The 25,749-nt window shown below is 44.4% G+C and overlaps 1 protein-coding gene across 1 annotated transcript; it reads left to right on the forward strand.

Moving 5' to 3' along the window:
* LOC120052686 (Hermansky-Pudlak syndrome 3 protein-like) lies at window positions 1-24,996 on the forward strand. The gene is made up of 18 exons (XM_038999740.1): window positions 1-590; window positions 1,976-2,331; window positions 2,518-2,692; window positions 6,592-6,769; window positions 7,107-7,189; window positions 7,352-7,541; window positions 7,658-7,739; window positions 8,682-8,836; window positions 17,410-17,518; window positions 17,680-17,957; window positions 18,177-18,354; window positions 18,482-18,715; window positions 22,277-22,462; window positions 22,586-22,780; window positions 23,091-23,198; window positions 23,347-23,553; window positions 23,753-23,843; window positions 24,247-24,996. Exons 1-18 carry the CDS (start codon window positions 374-376, stop codon window positions 24,372-24,374), a joined length of 3,150 nt encoding a protein of 1,049 aa, XP_038855668.1. The 5' UTR covers window positions 1-373; the 3' UTR covers window positions 24,375-24,996.
* Window positions 24,997-25,749: the final 753 nt, after the last annotated feature.

The raw sequence follows: 25,749 nt of genomic DNA on the forward strand, positions 1-25,749 counted from the left end.
AGAAGGAGTTGTTTCTAGTTTTCACTTTCACCATTAGCACCGCATGAATTCTTCAAACTGTGTTCCCTTTTAGATATAATTAGCGTATACTTAGGATTTCTGTGTAGAAAAGAGCAAGTGGAGTAAACTTACCAGGGACTGGGTAAAAAAAAACTAATTTTCAAGTTTAACGAATTCTGCCTGCTCATCACAAGACGGTGGGGGCATGTGATATGATCAAGTTATCTAGCTAGCTGGCTAGCCTCTGGGTGTAGCTGGCTAACCTCGACATAGACAGTGAAAACAAAGCCCTGTATTATCCGGACAGAAACGATGTATCTACCTTGATGTACACATCGTGTTTCTCGACGTAAATTACGGGAAAAAAGTGAAGATGGTTCACGTATACAACTGCCATCCCTTCGCTTCCCAGCAAATCGTGCAAACCGAACAGGAGCCTGGGTTAGTGTGTTGTGGCGGGGGTGTCTTGTTTGTGGAGTCCGCGGGAGGATGCAAGATCGAGGCATTTCAACTGGAAGCGGAGGGGTGTCCTCTTATCTGCCGCTTCGCCACCATGGGGACTGTGCAGAGCATCTTGCACAGCGAGATAGGTGTGTCACTTTCTTAACCACACTTCTACATTCTGTCTTTGCGCTGTTGTTTACTCACATTGTTTATTAACCCAGAGGCGCAGCAAACAGACCAGGCCGGGGTTAGGGGTTTGAGAAGTCAATGAGTGAAACATTCTTCCTTAGTTGTTAGTTTTCTCGGAATCTAAAGGCACGACCTCGATTCGAGCCAATGTCTTAAGTAGTTGAACATGTTATTACGCCCACCCCCTCATTTTCGTCAAAAACAACTTTTATATCGAAGGAGTACCTTTGATTTGATGGCCTGCCCATGCGAAAAAAAGATTGCAGCAGGGGCACAACTTTGGTTTTAGAAGTGGGGGGGGACATTATTAATATTTTTTTGTTTTTATCCAGTTGGATAAATACTCAAAACAACCTACCCGGCTGCTTGGAAGCGTCCGCATGGTCCTAAAGCACGTTGCATCATTTATTATAAAACAGGTGGGGACAAAAATGCAATTTCAGAATGTGGGGGGGGGGGGGGGGGGCATAGCCTCCCTGTCCCCAGTGAAAGTTGCACCCCTCGAATGCAGTATAACTGCAGTACACTGTAATATAACTTTAGTTAGAGTGCAGTATAACTGCAGTGTGCTGCAATTACTGCGTCCAAAATACCACAGTCCGATGCAGTTACTGCACTTTTACTGCAGTTTCAAAACTGCTAAAAAAAATGGGATGGGTGCAAATGCGCCGTTCGGATCGAGACGACTGTTAGAACCGATGACGTGTTTCTACGCATGAGCTTTGCTAGCCAACGTCGCCATGACATCACCTGAAAGTTTGAGCGGGGATTTCTATTGGAGAAGCAGTTTAAGCTTATTTTCATACTGTACTGTCTTTGGTAAACTGCTGAGGGAGTGAGGTGCACCAGCATGTGTGTATATGTAACAGTATAACTTTAAACCGTCCCCTCGCCCCGACACGGGCGCGAACCAGGGACCCTCTGCATACATCAACAACTGACACCCACGAAGCGTCGTTACCCATCGCTCCACAAAAGCCGCGGCCCTTGCAGAGCAAGGTGCAACACTACTTCTAGGTTTCAGAGCAAGTGACGTAACTGACTGAAACGCTACTAGCGCGTACCCGCTAACTAGCTAGCCATTTCACATCCGTTACATATAGCTAGAGTTTGTAAATGCAGTCAAAGGGAAAAAAAACAGTAGTCTAATTTGGATCCCTTGTAAAAAAGTGTCTTACATTGAAAATTCATCCAGGGTAATTTCCCACAGAATATACACAGAATAAAAATGAATGAATTTGGAATATAATTATTAAATAACTCTCCACTCATGACAATCTCCTCATCCGTGTTCTCAAGCCTCTCTCCTCTGTCCTCCCTTGTCTTGCCCTCCCCACCCCAGGGGACTACCTGGTGACCATCGAGGAGAAGAACAATGTCACCTACCTCCGCACCTACACCAACTGGCGCTACCAGGTGGCCGAGAAGACCCGTGTGGGTGTGCGTCTGCTGGGCCACTTCCTGCGTGGCTCATCCATGCGTGGAGCTCCCAAGGAGCAGATGGAGATCATTGAGATTCCGCTGTTTGAGCGCCCACTGTGTGTAGCGTGCTGTGGGGTGACAGGGGACCTGCTGGTGGGGTGTCCTAAGAGCCTGGTGCTGTTCAGTCTCAAGAGACAGGCCCTCAACGATAAGCTCTCCATCCTGGACTTTGAGCGTTGTCTGATCCTCCACCTCCCAGGACTGTCGCCCCAACAGGTAGGGGTTGGGATTTCGGTAATCTCATCTACCAGCCTGTTCTTTCTGTGGAGCATGTTATATTTGGTAGCATTTAGCCTGGGGAGGACAAGGTTAGGGTTTGGGAAGTTAATTCTGTAATGCAAACTTTGCATACAAAATATTATTTAATAGAGTATTTATTAACGTTGCCATCCCTGCCTGCAGGTGGCGATCTGTGCGGGGTACATTGCCCTGCAGGCAGAGCTCGAAGTGCTGGTGGTCAAGCTGGAGAGACTTCCTGGCTCCGCCCCTACCCAGAAGTCAGCTGACAAGAAGTCCCAGGACCACTGTCTAGTCCCCAAGGATATGATCACTGGAGCAGAACACAACAATGAGATAGGTAACACGACTAGCTCTACACAGTATGTTTCATGATTAACTACTTATGGTGTGATGTGGTAATGTACAGGAACTCAAGTCCTTTTGTTCACCCGACCTAGAATACCTCACAATCAAATGCCGACGGCATTACCTCCTGAGAGAATTATCTTCGGTTATCGTCACAGCCGTGTATATTCCCCATCAAGTCGATACCACGGCGGCTTTCAAGGAACTACACTGGACTTTGTGTAAATTGGAAACCGCATTTATTGTAGCTGGGGACTTTAATAAAGCAAATCTAAAGAAAACATGACCAATGTTTTATCGACACATTTCCTGCTCCACTTGTGCTTAAAAAACTCGCAACCATTACTACTCTCCCTTCTGGGATGGCTACAAGGCCCTCCCCCACCCTCTTTTCAGCAAATCAGATCATGCCTCCATCCTGTCCTCGCTTCCTATAGGCAGAAACTCAAACAGGAAGTACACGTGGTAAGGGCCGTTCAACACTGGTCTGACCAATAAAATCCATGCTTCAAGATTGTTTTGATCACGCGGACTGGGATATGATGGGTTGCCTCTGAGAATAATTGGAGGACTAAAAAAGCCGATACCGATTAATCGTCCTATTTATTTATATACACTGCTCAAAAAAATAAAGGGAACACTTAAACAACACAATGTAACTCCAAGTCAATCACACTTCTGTGAAATCAAACTGTCCACTTAGGAAGCAACACTGATTGACAATAAATTTCACATGCTGTTGTGCAAATGGAATAGACAACAGGTGGAAATTATAGGCAATTAGCAAGACACCCCCAATAAAGGAGTGGTTCTGCAGGTGGTGACCACAGACCACTTCTCAGTTCCTATGCTTCCTGGCTGATGTTTTGGTCACTTTTGAATGCTGGCGGTGCTTTCACTCTAGTGGTAGCATGAGACGGAGTCTACAACCCACACAAGTGGCTCAGGTAGTGCAGCTCATCCAGGATGGCACATCAATGCGAGCTGTGGCAAGAAGGTTTGCTGTGTCTGTCAGCATAGTGTCCAGAGCATGGAGGCGCTACCAGGAGACAGGCCAGTACATCAGGAGATGTGGAGGAGGGCAACAACCCAGCAGCAGGACCGCTACCTCCGCCTTTGTGCAAGGAGGAGCAGGAGGAGCACTGCCAGAGCCCTGCAAAATGACCTCCAGCAGGCCACAAATGTGCATGTGTCTGCTCAAACGGTCAGAAACAGACTCCATGAGGGTGGTATGAGGGCCCGACATCCACAGGTGGGGGTTGTGCTTACAGCCCAACACCGTGCAGAACGTTTGGCATTTGCCAGAGAACATCAAGATTGGCAAATTCGCCAGTGGCGCCCTGTGCTCTTCACAGATGAAAGCAGGTTCACACTGAGCACATGTGACAGAGTCTGGAGACGCCGTGGAGAACGTTCTGCTGCCTGCAACATCCTCCAGCATGACCGGTTTGGCGGTGGGTCAGTCATGGTGTGGGGTGGCATTTCTTTGGGGGGCCGCACAGCCCTCCATGTGCTCGCCAGAGGTAGCCTGACTGCCATTAGGTACCGAGATGAGATCCTCAGACCCCTTGTGAGACCATATGCTGGTGCGGTTGGCCCTGGGTTCCTCCTAATGCAAGACAATGCTAGACCTCATGTGGCTGGAGTGTGTCAGCAGTTCCTGCAAGAGGAAGGCATTGATGCTATGGACTGGCCTGCCCGTTCCCCAGACCTGAATCCAATTGAGCACATCTGGGACATCATGTCTCGCTCCATCCACCAACGCCACGTTGCACCACAGACTGTCCAGGAGTTGGCGGAGATCCCTCAGGAGACCATCCGCCACCTCATCAGGAGCATGCCTAGGCGTTGTAGGGAGGTCATACAGGCACATGGAGGCCACACACACTCCTGAGCCTCATTTTGACTTGTTTTAAGGACATTACATCAAAGTTGGATCAGCCTGTAGTGTGGTTTTCCACTTTAATTTTGAGTGTGACTCCAAATCCAGACCTCCATGGGTTGATACATTTGATAATTTTTGTGTGATTTTGTTGTCAGCACATTCAACTATGTAAAGAAAAAAGTATTTAATAAGAATATTTCATTCATTCAGATCTAGGATGTGTTATTTTAGTGTTCCCTTTATTTTTTTGAGCAGTGTATATATATATATATATATTTGTAATAATGACAATTACAACAATACGGAATGAACAATGAACACTTATTTTAACTTAATATAATACATAAATAAAATCTATTTAGTCTCAAATAAGTAATGAAACATGCTCAATTTGGTTAAAATGCAAAAACACAGTGTTGGAGAAGAAAGTAAAAGTGCAATATGTGCCATCGAAAAAAGCTAAAGTTTAAGTTCCTTGCTCAGAACATATGAAAGCTTGTGGTTCAATATTCCAAGTTCTTCAATATTCCCAGTTAAGAAGTTTTAGGTTGTAGTTATAATAGGAATTATGACGCGTCAACTATTTCTCTACACCATTTGTATTTCATATACCTTTGACTATTGGATATTCTAATAGGCACTTTAGTATTGCCAGCCTAATCTCAGGAGTTGATAGGCTTCAAGTCATAAACAGCGCTGTGATCAAGCATTGCTAAGAGCTGCTGGCCAACGCAGTAAAGTTTGAATGAATGCTTACGAGCCTGCTGCTGCCTACCATCGCTCAGTCAGACTGCTCTATCAAATCATAGACTTAATTATAATATAATAAACACAGAAATACGAGCCTTTGGTCATTAAAATGGTCAAATCCGGAAACTATCATTTCGAAAACAAAACGTTTATTCTTTCAGTGAAATACGGAACCGTTCCGGGTGGCACGGGTGGCAACCCGTAGTCTAAATATTGCTGTTACATTGCACAACCTTCAATGTTATGTCATAATTATGTAAAATTCTGTCAAATTAGTTCGCAACGAGCCAGGCGGCCCAAACTGTTGCATGACTCTGCGTGCAATGAACGCAAGAGAAGTGACACAATTTCCCGAGTTAATGTTGCCTGCAAACATGAATTTCTTTTAACTAAATATGCAGTTTAAAAAATATATGCTTCTGTGTATTGATTTTAAGAAAGGCATTGACGTTTATGGTTAGGTACATTCGTGCAACGATTGTGCTTTTTTCACAAATACCTTATTTACATAAGTATTCAGACCCTTTGCTATGAGATTCAAAATTGAGTTCAGGTGCATCCTGTTTCCATTGATCATCCTTGAAATGTTTTTACAACTTGATTGGAGTCGACTTGTGGTAAATTCTATTGATTGGACATGATTTGGAAAGGCACACACCTGTCTATATAAGGTCCCTCAGTTGACAGTGCATGTCAGAGCAAAAACCAAGCCATGAAGTCGAAGGAATTGTACATAGACAGGATTGTGTCGAGGCACAGAACTGGGGAAGGGTACCAAAACATTTCTGCAGCATTGAAGGTCCACAAGAACACATTGGCCTCCATTATTCTTAAATGGAAGATGTTTGGAACCACCAAGACTCTTCCTAGAGCTGACCGCTCTGCCAAACTAAGCAATCGGGGGAGAAGGGCCTTCAATGCTGGCCTTTATGGTACAGTGGCCAGACGGAAGCCACTCCTCAGTAAAAGGCACATGCTAGACTGCTTGGAGGCACCTGAAGACTCTCAGACCATGAGAAACAACATTTGCTGGTCTAATGAAACCAAGATTGAACTCTTTGGCCTGAATGCCAAGCATCACGTCTGAAGGAAACCTGGCACCATCCCTACGGTGGTAGAATAAGGCACGTAACAAAATGTGGGAAAAGTAAAGGGGTCTGAATACACTGTACTACAAACTGCACCGAAAATGGTATGGTTGTATATTCTGTCTGATTGGGTTGTGGTTGTGTTTATCTTGTCTTTGTATTCACCAGAGGTGAGGAAAGAGGGTCTTGCTGGTCACCTTGATCAGGATGACTTCTTCATATTCCCTAAGCACCAGGAGCTGCTGGGAGACAATGCCAAGGACTGTGGGGTCAAGGTCTCTCTGGAGTGGACAGGCATGGAGAGTGAGGCCAGGGGTATCCTCGCTATCACCTATATCTTATACAGGTGTGTACGTGTGGGAGCTGTTGTCGTTATTTTTATTTTGTATTTTTATTTAACTAGGCAAGTCCGTTAAGAACAAATTGTTATTTACAATGACGGCCTACCCCGGCCAAACCCTGACGACGCTGGACCAATTGAGCTCCGCCCTATGGGACTCCCAATCACAGCCGGATGTGATTCAGCCTGGATTCGAACCACTGTATTGACGCCTCTTACACTGAGATGCAGTGCCTTAGACCGCTGCGCCACTCGGGAGCCCTACTCTGTCTGTGTCTGTTAGTGTTTGCGTGCGTGTGTGTGAACTAGGGGTTGGTCTCATCCTATTGGGTCTCCCCTCCAGACGTTTTGCTCCAGACTTCTTCCAAGGCTGCAGTGTGGAGGATACCCGCCTGCACTCCCTGCAGTTCCACCCTGTATTCACCAGTGAGTCATAACTTCCTTACGCTGTCCCTGCCTATGGAACTAACATGTACTGTAAATACATAGGTAGGTAGGAGGCACACATATTGTAAAGTAGGACCTATTTCTACATTCTCTCCTTCACTCCTCATCCCTTTCTATTGGTCTTCTCTCCCTGACAACCAGGTAACCAGGAAGTGTGTGCTGGGGGGGGGGGAGGGGTGGAGCCAACGTGTGTGTTCTGTTTCTTCTCGCTGCCCAACACGGGCTACGTGTACAGCGTGAGGGGCGGAGTGGAGATGGTCTCAGTCTATCAGTATCCAGAGAAAGCCCAGCAGGCCGTCCTCACTGACCTCTTCCTCCACATCATCACCAAGTAAGGACAGGAGAAAGAATATGAAGTTCATGAGACTGATATTACTGATTGAATGATTATTTGAGACTGCTCTCATCTACCTTTTCTAAACGTAATAGTACCTCTGTGTTTGTCAGGAATGCTCTCCAGTGTTTCTCAGTGAGGTGTTCTGCAGTGGCAGCCAGAGCTGAGGACCCTTACATCGATACCACCATGAAGGTGAGGATCACTCCACTGCCCTTAGCTAATGGAAGACAGATCAATCCCACTTACGCCTACTGCTTACACCTACCTCTATGCCTTAGACCTCCTCATTATTGATCTGAAGGATACTTTGACTGTGTCTTCCCTTCTTGTGTGTGATTGGCTGTGCCTCGGTTGGCTGTGCTCTGATTGGTCCTGCTACACAATGAGACAGGAAGCCATTAAAGTGGATAAGAGCTTCTGCAGAACTACAGATGGATGGCTGCTTGGCTCAAGACCAGTGTGTTACATTCACAAAGATGGAAGAGCTGGAAAGGGATCAAAATGACAACCACTTACACAGTTGCAGTTTGCGTCTATACATGTGTGCGTGCCAAACAGTTATACAGTGGAATCAGAGCAGCACACTCGCATATGCGCCTAAAAAAATAGATGTGTGCGAACTGAAAAAGTAAAGTATGAGTGCATGTGCAAAGAATTGCTGCTGTAGCTATTTTCAAAGTATTTCTGACATTTTGTTTCATAGCTGGTAGCTAATCACACAAGGAACTACGAAGAGTCCCATATATCCCAGAGTCTCACGCAGCAACTGTGCCTGGGGTGCTGTGCCCACCGTGAGTGAAGTGCTGAAAGATTCATTTTTAGAAGCGCACAGGCATAGAAGTTGATCGAATTTACCCGAAAGGCTACTAAAGTGTGACTTTGTCTTTGTGTTTCTTGACTATTTACACTGCCCTGTGACCCATATTCAAACAAAACCATTTAGGCCTACCTTCAGTTTCCAGTGTAAGACCATAACATCTGCAAGAAACGGTTGACATGTAGCAGCATTAATGTGATTATTTTAATGAATCCCAAAGATACAAAAGTGGTTATTACAATTTCACCAACTAAACATAAACAACCACCAGGTAATAAAAGTCGCTTAAGTGTAACTGGCTGTTGTGTTGTGTGCAGGCCTGTCCTCCCATCACCATGGAGGTGTGTGCTTTGCGGATCCAGCTGTTCATTGGTCTAAAGGCTCTGTGTCATGATCGCCACCACATCGTCCTGCTAACCGCTGCAGACGTGGAGACCAGGGAGGACACAGAGAGGGCTGCTCGCAGGAACCTGTAGGTCACACATCATTCAGTCAGTCAGAGACTGTAGTCATAGCTAGAGCTGCGCTTGATTAGAAAGGAAATATACCTGTGCAATTGACTCAAACCAAACTAAATACTGCTTCAAAATCTGACCAATTCAAATTATGAGAATGTTATAGATCTATGGTAAGACACTGATCTAGGGCTGGCCGATATCATATTTTAAGGTAAACCGGTATGATTTTTTTCAATACCATCTAAACTCAGCAAAAAAAGAAACGTCCTCTAACTGTCAACTGCGTTTATTTTCAGCAAGCTTAATATGTGTAAATATTTGTATGAACATAACAAGATTCAACAACTGAGACATAAACTGAACAAGTTCCACAGACATGCGACTAACAGAAATGGAATAATGTGTCCCTGAACAAAGGGGGGGGGGTCAAAAGTAACAGTCAGTATCTGGTGTGGCCACCAGCTGCTTTAAGTACTGCAGTGCATCTCCTCATGGACTGCACCAGATTTGGCAGTTCTTGCTGTGAGATGTTACCCCATTCTTCCACCAAGGCACCTGCAAGTTCCCAGACATTTCTAGGGGAATGGCCCTAGCCCTCACCCTCCGATCCAACAGGTCCCAGACGTGCTCAATGGGATTGAGATCCGGGCTCTTCGCTGGCCATGGCAGAACACTGACATTCCTGTCTTGCAGGAAATCACGCACAGAACGAGCAGTATGGCTGGTGGCATTGTCATGCTGGAGGGTCATGTCAGGATGAGACTGCAGGAAGGGTACCACATGAGAGAGGAGGATGTCTTCCCTGTAACGCACAGCGTTGAGATTGCCTTTCAATGACAAAAAGCTCAGTCCGATGATGCTGTGACACACCGCCCCAGACCATGACGATCGATCCCGCTCCAGAGTACAGGCCTCGGGGTAACGCTCATTCCCTCGACGATAAACGTGAATCCGACCATCACCACTGGTGAGACAAAACCGCGACTCGTCAGTGAAGAGCACATTTTGCCAGTCCTGTCTGGTCCAGCGACGGTGGGTTTGTGCCCATAGGCGACGTTGTTGCCAGTGATGTCTGGTGAGGACCTGCCTTACAACAGGCCTACAAGCCCTCAGTCCAGCCTCTCTCAGCCTATTGCGGTCAGTCTGAGCACTGATGGAGGGATTGTGCATTCCTGGTGTAACTCGGGCAGTTGTTGTTGCCATCCTGTACCTGTCCCGCAGGTGTGATGTTCGGATGTACCGATCCTGTGCAGGTTTTGTTACACGTGGTCTGCCACTGCGAGGTCGATCAGCTGTCCATCCTGTCTCCCTGTAGCGCTGTCTTCGGCGTCTCACAGTACTGACATTGCAATTTATTGCCCTGGCCACATCTGCAGTCCTCATGCCTTGCAGCATGCCAAAGGCATGTTCACGCAGATGAGCAGGGACCCTGGGCATCTTTCTTTTGGTGTTTTTCAGATTCAGTAGAAAGGCCTCTAGTGTCCTAAGTTTTCATAACGGTGACCTTAATTGCCTACCGTCTGTAAGCTGTTCGTGTCTTAACGACCGTTCCACGGGTGCATGTTCATTAATTGTTTATGGTTCATTGAACAAGCATGGGAAACAGTGTTTAAACCCTTTACAATGAAGATCTGTGAAATTATTTGGATTTTTACGAATTACCTTTGAAAGACAGGGTCCTGAAAAGGGGACATTTTCTTTTTTGCTGAGTTTATAATGGTATTTTGATACAGATAAATGAATGAAAAGTTACTTCACTGTCAGTTTTGACCTAGTTTGGTTGAGTATAAAACAATCAGTATGGAGAAAGCCTGTTAAAACCACTTAGAATTCATTTGTTGCCTTATTTTATTCAGAAACATAAAATACTGTCAAAAATGTAAAAATATTGTGATAGGATATTTTGGCCAAATCACCCAGACAAAATCTGATCCTACCCATAGAACAACTTGGTGTGTAGCACAATTACGGAAACATTGTCACTACACACATCCATCATTTATGAAGCACTGAAACTACACTCTATTTCTTCACATTGGTATTCAAAAGATTGCATTGTAAGTATATACAGAACCAGTCAAAAGTTTGGACACACCTACTCATTCCAGGGTTTTTCTTTATTTTTACTATTTTCTACATTGTAGAATAATAGTGAAGACATCAAAATGATGAAATAACACATATGGGATCATGTAGTAACCAAAAAAGTGTTAAACAAATCAAAATATATTTGAGATTTGAGATTCTTCAAAGTAGCCACCCTTTGCCTTGATGACAGCTTTGCACACTCTTGGCATTCTCTCAACCAGCTTCATTAGGTAGTCACCTGGAATGCATTTCAGTTAACAGGTGTGCCTTGTTAATTTGTGGAATTTCTTTCCTTAATGCATTTAAGCCAATCAGTTGTGTTGTTACAAGGTAGGGGTGGTATACAGAAGATAGCCCTGTTTGGTAAAAGGCCACGTCCATATTATGGCAAGAACAGCTCAAATAAGCAACGAGAAATGACAGTCCATCATTACTTTAAGACATGAAGGTCAGTCAATGCCTAGCGGGACACCCGTTGACAACTTCCGGTGAAATTGGAGGGCGCGCAATTCAAATAAATAATCATAAAAATTATGGATATTAAACATTTAGGTACATACAAGTGTCTTATATCGGTTTAAAGCTTAAATTCTTGTTCATCTAACTGCATTGTCAGATTTACAATATGCTTTACAGCGATAGCATGCCCTGCGATTGTTTGAGGACGGCGCCCCATATCAACATATTTTTCCACCGGCACAGGCTTCATAAAATCACAAATCACAAATAGCGACTTACTTTTTGAAAATCTTCCTCTGATTTGCAATTCAAAGGGTCCCAGCTACAAAATGTAGTGTCGTTTTGTTAGATAAAATCCTTCTTTATATCCCAAAAAGTATGTTTAGTTGGCTCCATCGATTTGAGTAATCCACTCGTTCAACGTGCAGAGAAAGGAATCCAAAAAGCTACCGCAAAACTTTGTTAACCTCTCTAGGGTACGTGAGACGGTAGCGTCCCACCTCTTCAACAGCCAGTGAAACTGCAGGGCGCCAAATTCAAATACAGAAATACTCATTATAAAAATTCAGAAAACAAAACATATTTTACATAGGTTTAAAGATTAACTTCTTATGAATCCAACCACGGTGTCAGATTTTAAAAAATTCTTTGCGGCGAGAGCATACCTTACGATTATTTGAAAACATAGCCCAGCAGACAAATCATTACAAACAGTAACCAGCCAAGTAGAAGAGTTACACAAGTCAGAAATAGAGATAAAATGAATCCCTTACCTTTGATGATCTTCATATGGTTGCACTCAGAAGACATTAATTTACTCAATAAATGTTCCTTTTGTTCGATAAAGTCTCTTTATATCCAAAAACCTCCGTTTTGTTCGCGTGTTTTCTTCAGTAATCCACAGGCTCAAACGCAGTCACAACAGGCAGACAAAAAATCCAAATTGTATCCGTAAAGTTCATAGAAACATGTCAAATGATGTTTATATTCAATTCTCAGGTTGTTTTTAACATAAATAATTGATAATATTTCAAGCGGACAATAACGTCGTCAATATAAAAGGTAAACATGAAAGGGACTCTCTCGGCCGCGCGCATGAAAAAGCTCTGTGACACGGCAGGGTCCACTCATTCAGACTGCTCTTACTCCCTTATTTTTCAGAATACAAGCCTGAAACAATTTCTAAAGACTGTTGACATCTAGTGGAAGGCATAGGAACTGCAATTTGAGTCCTAAGTCAATGGATACTGTAATGGCATTGAATAGAAAACTACAAAACCCCCAAAAATCCTACTTCCTGGATTTTTCTCAGGTTTTTGTCAGCCAAATCAGTTCTGTTATACTCACAGACACTATTTTAACAGTTTTGGAAACTTTGGAGGGTTTTCTATCGGAATCTACCAGTTATATGCATATCATATCTTCTGGGCCCGAGAAGCAGGCAGTTTAATTTGGGCATGCTTTTCATCCAAAATTCCGAATGCTGCCCCCTAACCTAGAGAAGTTAAAACAAGTCAAAATAAGTTTCTATTTAATCGTCAGGTACCCTAAAATGTAATTAAACTATAATATTTTATAAGGAAAGGTATGTTCAATAGGAAAGCGATATTAGCAGGTGCACGTCCTCTTCATCGCGCGCACACAGACTGATTTCCAACTCTGAGTCCCAGTACTAAAACTCTGAAGCCTGAAACCTTGAACAAAGACTGTTGACATCTTGTGGAAGCCATAGGAATTGCAATCTGGGAGCTGGATTTGGATATGCCCCTAGACTTTCCATTAAAAGAGCATGGGCTCTCAAAAAAAAAATATTCTGATTGGTTTTTCTTTGTATTTTTTGTATTTTCTCCTACCATATCTATTGTGTTATAGTCTCATACATTATTAACATTTCTGCAAACTTCAAAGTGTTTTCTATCCAATGGTACCAATTAAATGCATATCCTGGCTTCTGGGCCAGAGTAACAGGCAGTTTACTTTGGTTACATCAGTCAGGCGGAAATTCAGAAAAAAGGACCCTAGCCTGAAGAAGTTTTAATTAACAAGAAATTTGTGGAGTGGTTGAAAAACGAGTTTTAATGACTCCAACCTAAGTGTATGTAAACTTCCGACTTCAACTGTAAGTATTCTGACCCTTTACTCAGTACTTTGTTGAAGCACCTTTGGCAGTGATTACAGCCTTACAGTCTTCTTGGGTAAGACTCTACAAGCTTGGCGCACCTGTATTTGGGAAGTTTCTCCCATTCTTCTCTGCAGATCCTCTCAAGCTCTGTCATGTCGGATGGGGAGCGTTGCTGCACAGTTATTTTCAGGTCTCTCCAGAGATGTTCGATCGGGTTCAAGTCCTGACTCTGGCTGGGCCACTCAAGGACCTTCAGAGACTTGTCCCGAAGCCACTCCTGCGTTGTGTTGGCTGTGTGCTTAGGGTCATTGTCCTGGTGGAAGGTGAACCTTAGTCCCAGTCTGAGGTCCTGAGCGCTCTGGAGCAGGTTTTCATCAAAGCTCTGTTTATCTTTCCCTCTCCTGACTAGTCTCCCAGTCCCTGCCACTGAAAAACATCCCCAGGGCATGATGCTGCCACCACTATGCTTCACCGTAGAGATGGTGCCAGGTTTCCTCCAGACGTGACGCTTGGCATTCAGGCCAAAGAGTTGATTCTTGGTTTCATCAGATCAGATAATCTTGTTTCTCATGGTCTGAGAGTCCTTAGGTGCCTTTTGGCAAACTCCAAGCGGGCTGTCATACCTTTTACTGAGGAGTGGCTTCTGTCAGGCCACTCTACCATAAAGGCCTAATTGGTGGAGTGCTGCAGAGATGGTTGTCCTTCTGGAAGGTTTTCCCATCTCCACAGAGGAACCATCGGGTTCATAGTCACGTCCCTGACCAAGACCCTTCTCCCCCGATTGCTCAGTTTGGCGGGGCGGCCAGCTCTAGGAAGAGTCTTGGTAGTTCCAAACTTCTTCCATTTAAGAATGATGGAGGCCACTGTGTTCTTGGGAACCTTCAATGCTGCGGCCATTTTTTTGTACCCTTCCCCAGATCTGTGCCTCGACACAATTCTATCTCAAAGCTCTACAGACAATTCCTTTGACCTAATGGCTTGGTTTTTGCTCTGACATGCACTGTCAACTGTGGGACCTTATAGTGGCAGGTGTGTGCCTTTCCAAATCATGTCCAACTCAATAGAATTTACCACAGCTGGACTCCAATCAAGTTGTAGACACATCTCATGGATGATCAATGGAAACAGGGTGCACCTGAGCTCAATTTCAAGTCTCATAGCAAAGGGTCTGAAAACGTATGTAAATAAGGTATTTCTGTTTTTATTTTTAGTACATTTGCAAACATTTCTAAAAACCCGTTTCGCTTTGTCATTTAAATCAATTTTAGAATAAGACTTAACATAACAAAATATTTTCCAAATGCACTGTATGCATAAGCTCTAATATGCGTATGGGTGTTTTGAATTAATAATCCCCTTAGAACATTTTACATTTTGTTGTGTTAGGCTTTGAAACAACATCAACAATGACCGTGTTTTCCACTCAGTTTCAACCTGTTGTTGAACTTCTTTCTACAGATTGATCATCGCAGTAAGATGAGTTTTAAAAGCACAATACTATTTTGATGGTAAATGTTTTATGTGATTTTCAATTGCATTGATGTCAGAGTGGTTAGAGGGACAATAGAGCGCTGAGTACCAGGCCATTGGCGACCTGATGGTTGTTAGTGAGTTGGGTACTGTCAACGCATGTCCAGAGTGCGTAAGAGTAGATTACCGTGACTCAACGGTCACATGGAATTTTACTGTAGTCCTGACTCATGATCTCCGGTGTGTCAGTAATAGGGTCTCCTCAACAGCCCTAATCATACCCATAACATGATGCAGCAAATTAATAACATCACAATGCTCAAAGGGATATTCAATGTCTGATTGTTTTTATTTTTACCCATCTACCAATTGGTGACCTTCTTTTTGAGGCATTGGAAAACCTCTCTGGTCTTTGTGATTGAATCTGTGTTTGAAATTCACTGCTCGACTGAGGAACCTCACAGATAATTGTATGCAGGGGTGCAACTTTGGTTTTAGAAGTGGGGGGGACATCATATAATTGGTAATATATATATTTATTAGTACCAGTCAAAAGTTTGGACACACCTACTCATTCAAGGTTTTTTCTTTATTTTTACTATTTTGTACATTGTAGAATAATAGTGAAGACATCAAAACTATGAAATAACACATATGGAATCATGTAGTAAACAAAAAAGTGTTCAACAAAAAATAAAGAAAAACCCAGAGTAGGTGTTCTAAAACTTTTGATCCGTATATTTTCAAATAACTGCCCTTTTTCTATCCGCAAAATGGGCGACCAAATCGGTCTAAAAGAAATCTGTGCGGCCCTCTGAATTTTGAGATCCTGATGTGGCCCTCAAGCCAAAAACTTTGCCCACCCCTGCTCTAGAGTCAGGCGCACTAGGATTATTAAACGTTAATGTTCACTGTACATGATGTACATGATGTTCCATGTACAGTGCCTTCAGAAAGTATTTACACCCCTTTACTTTTTCACATTTTGTTGTGTTACAGCCTAAATTAAAAATTGATAAAATGTTGATTTTGTGTCACTGGCCTACAAACAATAACCCATAATGTCAAAGTAGAATTATGTTTTTAGACAGTTTTACTAATTCATAAAAAATGAAAAGCTGAAATGTCTTGAGTCTAAGTATTCAACCCCTTTGTTATGGCAACCCTAAATAAGTTCAGGAGGAAGAATGTGCCTAACAAGTCACATAATAAGTTGCATGAACCCACTCACTGTGTGCAGTAATAGTGTTTAACATCATTTCTGAATGACTACCTCATATCTGTACCCCACACATACAATCGGGCGCAACTTTCACTGGGGACATTCTGAAACTTCATTTTTGTCCGGTACCAGTCAAAAGTTTGGATACACCTACTCATTCAAGGGTTTTTCTTTATTTTGATTATTTTCTACATGGTACAATAATGATGAAGACATCAAAACTATGTTCTAAAACTTTTGACCTGTAGTGTAGGTCCATTATAATTTCTACATACTTTCTATCTAGTTCTAAAAGTTCAAGTTTGCCCTGGAATGTCCCGCACGCTGTGGTTTGTCCACCCCTGCTCTAGAGAGCATGAAGGATCCAGAGGTCGGAAGAAAGAACTATATCTGATATTTTCATGAGAACTTATTTCTCAACTTTATTTATGTGATCAAGTCATGTGCAACAGGCACCACATGACCACTAGAATTAAGAAGTGAGGCCAGGCATTCACAGAAGCGAAGTAGGGAAACATGCAGGCAATTCCTATCCTCCACCAAGCTGACCCTTTCTCCAAATCACACACACACAAATCACACACAGGGGGCTTTAATATCATATGAGAGTGCTTGGCACTGTAGCCATAAGCTACTTAGGAAGAAGAAGTAGAGGGAGTGTTTAACTGGCTAATAGTGTCCGGTCCGTCATTAGCTGTAGCTGCTAGAGGCTATACAGGACAGATAGAACACACACCCACAATGGGTTCAGCACATGGTGTGCACAATGAGTTCAGCCTTGTGTGTTAACTTGTGGAGTCATGAAGAAAAACATGCAACATGTTTGATTCACATCAACTCCAGAAACACTGCCCTCAATAACTTCCACTGGTGATTGTTTTGGATTTGTAGGTAGTCATGCTTGCTAGTTCCTTAAACTAACCTCTAAGTTAAACTGGATAATTTAAACTGGAACTGAAACTAAATGTTTGGTGGTCTTTTACCGAATAGGTTTGTGCCATTCATGTGAACTCAAATTGAGCTAGAGAGTTGGCGTTCTGCATGGTCCACACCAGGGGTTTACTGTAACCTCTTGTGTTTAATGTCATTGGAGCTGAGCTGTAGTTTCTGACCGAGAAGCTGTAATATCAGCCATCTGTGGCCCAGAATGACCGGTGTTACAGAAGTGACTGGCGTTATGGAGATGAGCTGACTGTACTTCCTGCTTCCCTGACCTCTGATCCCAGGAATAGGAAGTCGTCCTTCACCAAGCACCGGGATCCCATTGAGATGAGTCACGGCTGGAATCTATACGTGGTCAACACCGTCCCCCCACTCCAACTCTACAATGAGATGGTACAGCACCTCAACACCAGAACAACATGTCAACCAAAGCCTTAATGTTTACGAGACGTTACTCATTTTTACCATTCATTTTTCTTTGGGTCTGTTGTGCTGAATGATGCATTTATGCTGTGTACCCTTGCGTTTAACAATGAACCTTTTCTCTGGGCTAGGTGGAGTATAGTAAGAAGTATGAGGAGACCAACCCTCTGTCTCAGAGCTGTCTGCACCTGCTCAGTGAGGCCCACCTCCTCCTGAGAGCCACGCTCCTGGACCCCCGGGTGGGAAATCCCGTGGAGCAGCCTCAGAGCAGTGACCAGAACCTAGCCCAGTCCCTGGGATATACAGCAACAGACAAAATAGGCAGCACCACTGACAGAACCACAGACAGACAGGAGCTGCAGCAGGCCTTCCAGGAGAGCTGTGCCCATTTAGGAGACTGCTTCAGTAGGTCAGTTGGTTCGGGGTCACATTAAAATCAAGGTTGATTGATATGTTATTTATTGATACAGTATGTTAGTTGATTAATATGCTAGTTTATTGATTTATATGTTAGCTGATTGATTGATTTTGTTGATTTTTTTTTTGACTGGTTTGTCAACAACTATTTTTTAAATGTGTTACTGGACACTTAATGTAAAGTGTGACTGTCTCTTCCACTGATGTGTAGGTTTGATAAGCGTGACTGCCACCTGGCCCTGCCCTACTATAAGATGTCAGGCCTGTCTGTGACAGAGGTGATCTCCAGGAACAGGTGTCTGTCCAGCAGCCCCTGTGGCTATGGGAAGGGGTTCCTCTTCTTCCTCAAACACTCACTCTATGAGGAGACCATGGAGGAGCTCACTGAGGTAGCTACACCAGTCCTTGGAGACCTCCAGCCATTCCACATTTTTGTTAAATTCCAACACTAGCACATCTGATTCAATAGTGTTGAATGTTGATATTCAAGGGTTCTTGCCTGTGTGCGTATTGTAGGAGGCAGCCAACGAGGTGCTGGATATCTTCGGTGTGGCCGAGCCGTCCCAGCTGCCCCATGTTATAGCCAGCCCCTCCATGGTCAGAGCCAGTCCTGACAGTGGACTGGCCCACCTAGAGCGCCTAGAGTCCATCGGAGCCCCCTCTGTACCCCTCACTCTCTCCAAGGCTGCCCTGGCCCTCCGCATGGGAGACCTGCAGCTCTACAGACAACACATGGACAGACACACAGAGGTTAGTGTGTATTGAAATGTAGATTATATTATACTGTGATGTTTGACTGTGGATCCAAATGAAGTGGTTTGGTATGTAGATGTGGTATACGTACTACTGCGTATTTCCATGATGTGTGTACAGTAAAGGCGCAATAGGCAGAAATCGCTCCGCCATTTCCTGGTTGCTGACATTCTAATAGTTCAAATCCAATTTTATTTGTCACATGTGCCGAATACAACAGGTATAGAATATATAGTAGACCTTACAGTGAAATGCTTACTTACAAGCCATTAACCAACAATGCAGTTTGAAGAAAATACAGGGGGGGAAAAAAGATAAGAATAACATATAATAAAAGAGCAGCAGTACATAACAATAGTGGGGCTATATACAGGGGGTACCAGTACAGAGTCAATGTGTGGTGGCACCGGTATTGGGGTAATATGTACATGTAGGTAGAGTTATTAAAGTGTCTATGCACAGATAATAACAGAGTAGCAACAGCGTAGAAGAGGCGGGGGGGGGGGGGGGGGGGGGGGGGGGGGGCATTGCAAATAGTGTCGGTAGCCATTTGATTAGCTGTTCAGGATTCTTATGGGCTTGGGGGTAGAAGGTAGTTAGGAGCCTCTTGGACCTAGACTTGGCACTCCGGTACCGCTTGCCGTGCGGTAGCAGAGAGAACAGTCTATGACTAGGGTGGCTGGAGTCTTTGACCATTTTTAGGGCCTACCTCTCACACTGCTTGGTATAGAGGTCCTGGATGGCAGGAAGCTTGGCCCCGGTGATGTACTGAGCTGTACGCACTACCCTCTGTAGTGCCTTGCGGTCGGAGGCCGAACAGTTGCCATACCAGGCAGTGATGCAACCCGTCAGGATGCTCTCGATGGTGCAGCTGTAAAACATTTTGAGGATCTGAGGACCCATGCAACATCTTTTCAGTCTCCTGAGGAAGAATAGGTTTTGTTGTGCCCTCTTCGCGGCTGTCTTGGTGTGCTTGGACCATGTTAGTTTATTGGTGATGTGGACGCCAAGGAACTTGAAGCTCTCAACCCGCTCTACTACAGCCCCATCGATGAGAATGGGGGCATGCTCAGTCCTCCTCTTCCTGTAGTCCACAATCATCTCCTTTGTCTTGATCACATTGAGGGAGAGGTTGTTGTCCTTGCACCACACGGTCAGGTCTCTGACCTCTTCCCTATAGGCTGTCTCATCGTTGTCGGTGATTGTGTCACTGTTGTGTCATCAGCAAACTTAATGATGGTGTTGGAGTCGTGCCTGGCCGTGCAGTCATGAGTGAACAGGGCTGTACAGGAGGGGGCTGAACACGCACCCCTGAGGGGCCCCCGTGTTGAGGATCAGCGTGGCGGATGTGTTGTTACCTATCCTTACCACCTGGGGGCGGCCCGTCAGGAAGTCCAGAATCCAGTTGCAGAGGGAGGTGTTTAGTCCCAGGGTCCTTAGCTTAGTAATGAGCTTTGAAGGCACTATGGTGTTGAACACTGAGTTGTAGTCCATGAATAGCATTTGCACATAGGTGTTCCTTTTGAGCAGGTGTGAAAGGGCAGTATGGAGTGCAATAGAGATTACATTATCTGTGGATGCGGTATACAAATTGGAGTGGTTCTAGGGTTTCTGGGATAATGGTGTTGATGTGAGCCATGACCAGCCTTTCAAAGCACTTCATGGCTACAGACGTGAGTGCTATGGGTAGTCATTTATGCAGGTTACCTTAGTGTTCTTGGGCACAGGGACTACGGTGGTCTACTTGAAACATGTTGGTATTACAGACTCAGACATGGAAAGGTTGAAAATGTCAGTGAAGACACTTGCCAGTTTGTCAGCGCATGCTCGCAGTACACGTCCTGGTAATCCGTCTGGCCCTGCGGCCTTGTGAATGTTGACCTGTTTGAAGGTCTTAATCACATCGGCTGCGGAGAGCGTGATCACACAAGTCGTCCGGAACAGCTGATGCTCTCATGCATGTTTCAGTGTTACTTGCCTCGAAGCGAGCATAGAAGTTATTTAGCTCGTCTGGTAGGCTTGTGACACTGGGCAGCTCTCAGCTGTACTTCCCTTTGTAGTCTGTAATAATTTGCAAGCCTTGCCACATCCGACGAGCGTCGGAGCCGGTGTAGTACATTCAATCTTAGTCCTGTATTGATGCTTTTCCTCTTTGATGGTTCGTTGGAGGGCATAGTGGGATTTCTTATAAGCTAGCAAAGCAGTCCTGTAGATTAGCATCTGCTTCATCTGACCCCTTTTTTATAGACCAAGTCACTGGTGCTTCCTGCTTAAATTTTAGCTTGAAAGCAGGAATCAGAAGGATAGAATTATGGTCAGGGGGGCGAGGGAGAGCTTTGTACGTGTCTCTGTTTGTGGAGTAAAGGTGGTGTAGAATTGTTTTCCTCTGGTTGCACATTTAACATGCTGATAGAAATTAGGTAAAACTGATTTAAGTTTCTCTGCATTAAAGTCCCCGGCCACTAGGAGCACCGCCTCAGGATGTGCGTTTTCCTGTTTGCTTATGGTGGTATACAGCTCAATGAGTGCTGTTTTTGTGCCAGCGTCGGTCTGTGGTGGTACGTAGACAGCAACGAAAAAGATGAAAACTCTCTAGGTAGATAGTGTGGTCTACATCTTATCATGAGATACTCTACCTCAGGCGAGCAAAACCTCGAAGACTTCCTTAGATATCGTGCACCAGCTGTTGTTCACATATATGCATAGGCCCCCGCCCCTTGTCTTACCAGAGGCTGCTGTTCTGTCCTGCCGATAGTGTATAACCCTCCAGCTGTATGTTCTTAATGTCGTCGTTCAGCCACAACTCAGTGAAACATAAGAAATAACCGTTTTTAATGTCCCGTTGGTAGGATATACATGCTTTCAGATCGTCCCATTTATTTTCCAGCGATTGAACATTAGCTAGCAGGACGGAAGGCAAGGGCAGATTAGCCACTCGTCGCCTGATCCTCGCAAGGCACCCTGATCTTTTTCCACAAAATATCAGTTTCCTTCTCCAGTGAATCACGGGAATCTGGGCCTGGTCGGGTGTCTGTAGTAGTATATCCCTCCCGTCCGACTCATTGAAGAACTCTTCGTCCAGTTTGAGGTGAGCAATCGCAGTTCTGATGTCCAGAAGCTCTTTTCGGTCATAAGACACAGTAGCAGCAACATTATGTACAAAACAAGTTACGAACAACGTGAAATAAACAAACAAAATAGCATGGTTGGTTAAGAGCCGATAAGACGGCAGCCCTCCCCTCCGGCGACGTCGTAAGTTCAACTAATTCCATTTATGTGACAAAACAAGCAGTCATTGTGTAGAGAATCATTGTACCATCTAAACCGCTGTGAAATATATTTTCCATAACCAAAAAACTAAAGTTAAAGATGCAAAAAAATAAACTTAAGAACGGGAAGCATAGAAATAGCACACATAAAACAGATTTACCGCTTCTTAAACTTGCTTTCAATGAGAAGGACAGATCTATAGCTCACATTTCTATGTAAATTTGGTTGGGTTGCCTAAAAATTTTCATATTGCAGCTTTAACTGTCTATGTACTATATACCTACCCAGATGCTGCAGGTATATGGGTTCATCGAGGAGCACAAACTGCTGCTGCATGGCAGAGGGCACACGGTGGTGCCCACCCCCCTGGCACGCCACCTCAGGGACAGCCAGGAAGGTCTGCTGGTAGCAGCCATGGTGGCGCTACACGAGAATAACAAGGTCAAACTGGACGAGGCTGACCTCTTCTTCCAGGTTAGGGTTACAGTGTTTGTGTGTACGTCATTCCTAAAAGGATTTCTGTAGGATTCGATCCCAAGTATGATCTTTAAAATGTTCATGTGTCATTGTGAATGTATTGAAATGTGTGTCCTGTAGAAGCTTTGTGGGAACCTGCCGGGGCCCCAGGGAGGCCCTCAGCTGCTGGTGGACTTCTGGGAGGCCCTGCTGATAGCCTCGTCACAGAAAGCTGTCATCCAGGAGCTGCTGTTCCGCCTCACCTCTGTCTACATTGACCGCGTCACGCGCCGAGACAGCCACGGCATGAAACCACTCAAGACCGCAGACGACCTGGTGTGTTTCTGTCTCTGTAGTTTGTTGTGTTCTTGTCACTATGGCGTGATGTTCCCCAGGGTTATAGCCTAGCTAGGAGGTAGTGGAGAGGTAGTCCTACAGTAAGACTGTCTAAGTATCGGTTGTGTATCTGTTGTGTAGATCAGGGGTTTTCAAACCTCTCCTCCGGAGACCCCCAGATGTTCCATGCATTTTAACTATTTCGCAGCCAGCATACCTGATTCAAGTTGTCAACTAACCATCAAGCCATTTATTAGGTGCATCAGGTGAGCCAGTTCAGGACCACAACAACATTGTTTCTGTGTTGTAGATCAACTCATGTTCTCACTATGGTGTGCCGTATCCCTGGGTCAGCATCCTGACTCCAGCTTACTTCAGTATCATTCAAGATCACCAGGAGGACCTCCAGAAACTACAGGTCAATCTCTCTACATTGTCTATCAGTTAACCAACCAATCAACATGTAAAATAAAGCTTTGTTAAGCCTTACTTGTAAATATGTAGGATATGTAAATTCACCAATATGGCGAACAAACAATAAACCCTCAATGTCCCCTCCTCCCCAGTCCCTGCTGTGCGGTCCCACCCTGGATGTGTCGTCCATCCTGCCCCTGTTGGAGCAGCTGCCGGACGGGGACAATGCGGGGCTAAGTGTGCACTTGCTCTGTGCCACCAAGCTGGACCGCCACGAGAGCTCGATCGAGAGGCTTCTGGACCGATGTCCTCAGGCCATCATCCCCTATGCTAACCACGAGCTGCAGAATAACAAAATGGTGGGTCCTGCTATGCACTGTAACTCTCACCCTACTGTGAAACGCACTGCCCCAACTCCTCTGGCCCTACTGCGGAACTCATAGTACTTATCACAACCTTAAATCCTCATAACCCCTTACCTCAATCCTAAAGTCTGAACTCTAACATTTGTATAACATTTCTATATATATATATATATATTCATGTGATTTTGTTCAGACTCTGTGGTGGCAGAAACTGTTTCCTGAGCTGTGTGAGAGAACCAGAGCAGCAGGGGGAGAGAACGCCATCTTACTGTCTGCCCTCAAAGGTACACTTAGACTAGCCTGTGATTCAAGCATAGGGTTTAACTCCATAATGTCACCTCCTTTGCTGTACTTAAAGAAATGTAACCCGTCCTAAATTATTAGACAGTGTTATGGATGCAAGGATTGACCATCCATGATATCAAAATTATAGTTTCAACTATTTTTTGAGGCTATAGAGTTTTTGTTTACAATTACATTGTTTACACACAGTGGACTAAAACAAGTGTATATTTTTGGTTTCTGATGGGGTACGACAGTTGAACTAAGATCATGAGGCATGTATAAGTCCTATTCCTCAAGAATCAAATCAGTATATCATTAATACAAAATATGTAGAACTCGCTGATTGCCCCTTTAATATTCAGAGAGTTTGGACCGTAACATTTGTATTTTCCCTGACAACAGAAACGCTGGTGGTGGTTGCCATGGAGCTGAACCCACTGGAGTTCCTGGACCTGTTGCCTGATGATGGGACGGCACACTTCTTCCTGCCTCACCTGCTGGAATGCAGCCAGAGAAATCTCATGACGTAAGAACCGTGTGGAACGGATATACAGTAGCTCTTAAAAAACATTTCATGGTCCACCCAAATTCTAGGACAGCTTTTGAATAAGTAGAACACAAGTGTCCATTAATCAAACGGTATGCTGGTTTGAATGGGAATTTCCCTAACGATTCTAATTCAATAGAGGGTCTTAAACCTGGACCGTACTGGACAATCAACCACTTAGTGTGGAGTGAGCCTCTCAAACACTAGCTACTACTGTAGAGCCTAATGAAAATGGCCCACATACCAAAAACAACCATGTTTATAGTCATTAGTTAATTGAGGTGCAGAGACACTGATTTTACGACCTCAATTCTGTCTTTCTGTTCCAAAGTATTGATGCCGCGTCCCTAGTCATACCCTGCAGTGGTACTAGTCCTCTATGTAGACTCCCCTGATACACTGCGAGACCTTTTCTTTACGACAGAGTATTATGAACTTGATGTTAAGTTACACACTGGACTGTTCATTGGTTGAAGAGAAAAGGTGGTTCAATAACTTGGAATGAAGGGAGCTTCTCTGAAAGCTATGACCTCGCTGTATAAATCGTGATGTTTTGCTTGCGGCATTAATAAATGCTCTAAAAAAATAAAAGTATTTAATTTGCATTCTTCCTTTCACCAAGTGTACATATGCCAATGTTGCCAAAAACAAAAGGATTTTATATTTTCAAAACTAATTTTAGAGCATTGACATTAGACAAGCATCAACATTTCAGTAATTTAGTAGACGTTCTTATCTAGAGCGACTTAGTGCATTCATGTTCTAGGTGGGACAAATGTCACAGGCATAGTCAAGACACTTTTCCTCAAAGTATATCAGCAAAGTCAGAGCTAGGGGGATTTTTTTAAAGAGGTAGGGTTTCAGGTGCTTTTGGAAGGAGGGGGGGCAGAACGGAGTGCTTGGGTTGGGGTGTAGGGTTTGAGCATAGCCTGAAGGTAGGGAGGGGCAGTTCTTGCTGCTCCGTAGGCAAGCACCATGGTCTTGTAGTGGACGCAAGCTTTGATGGTTGTCTAGGGTCACGCTAAGATTCTTTGCACTCCGGGAGGGCGATACTGGAGTTGTCAACCGTGATGGAGAGACACCAAAAGTGAGAGTGTGTGGTGCAGACACAGATCCTCTCCACGTCACCTGGTAGGAGTGGCCTGCCAGGTAGGACGCAATCCAAGAGTGGAGCCTGAGACACCCAGCCCTGAGAGGGTGGAGAGGATCTGATAGTTCACTGTGTTGAAGAGAGCGTCTAGATCTAGAAGGATGAGAACAGAGGAGAGTGTGCGCTTTGGCAGTGCGAAGAGCCTCCGTGACACAGAAGAGTAGTCTCAGTTGAGTGACCCGTCTTGAAGCTGGTTAAGGTCAAGAGA

The sequence above is a fragment of the Salvelinus namaycush genome, chromosome 8 (assembly GCF_016432855.1).
Source record: "Salvelinus namaycush isolate Seneca chromosome 8, SaNama_1.0, whole genome shotgun sequence".
In the NCBI taxonomy this organism is placed as follows: Eukaryota; Metazoa; Chordata; class Actinopteri; order Salmoniformes; family Salmonidae; genus Salvelinus; species Salvelinus namaycush.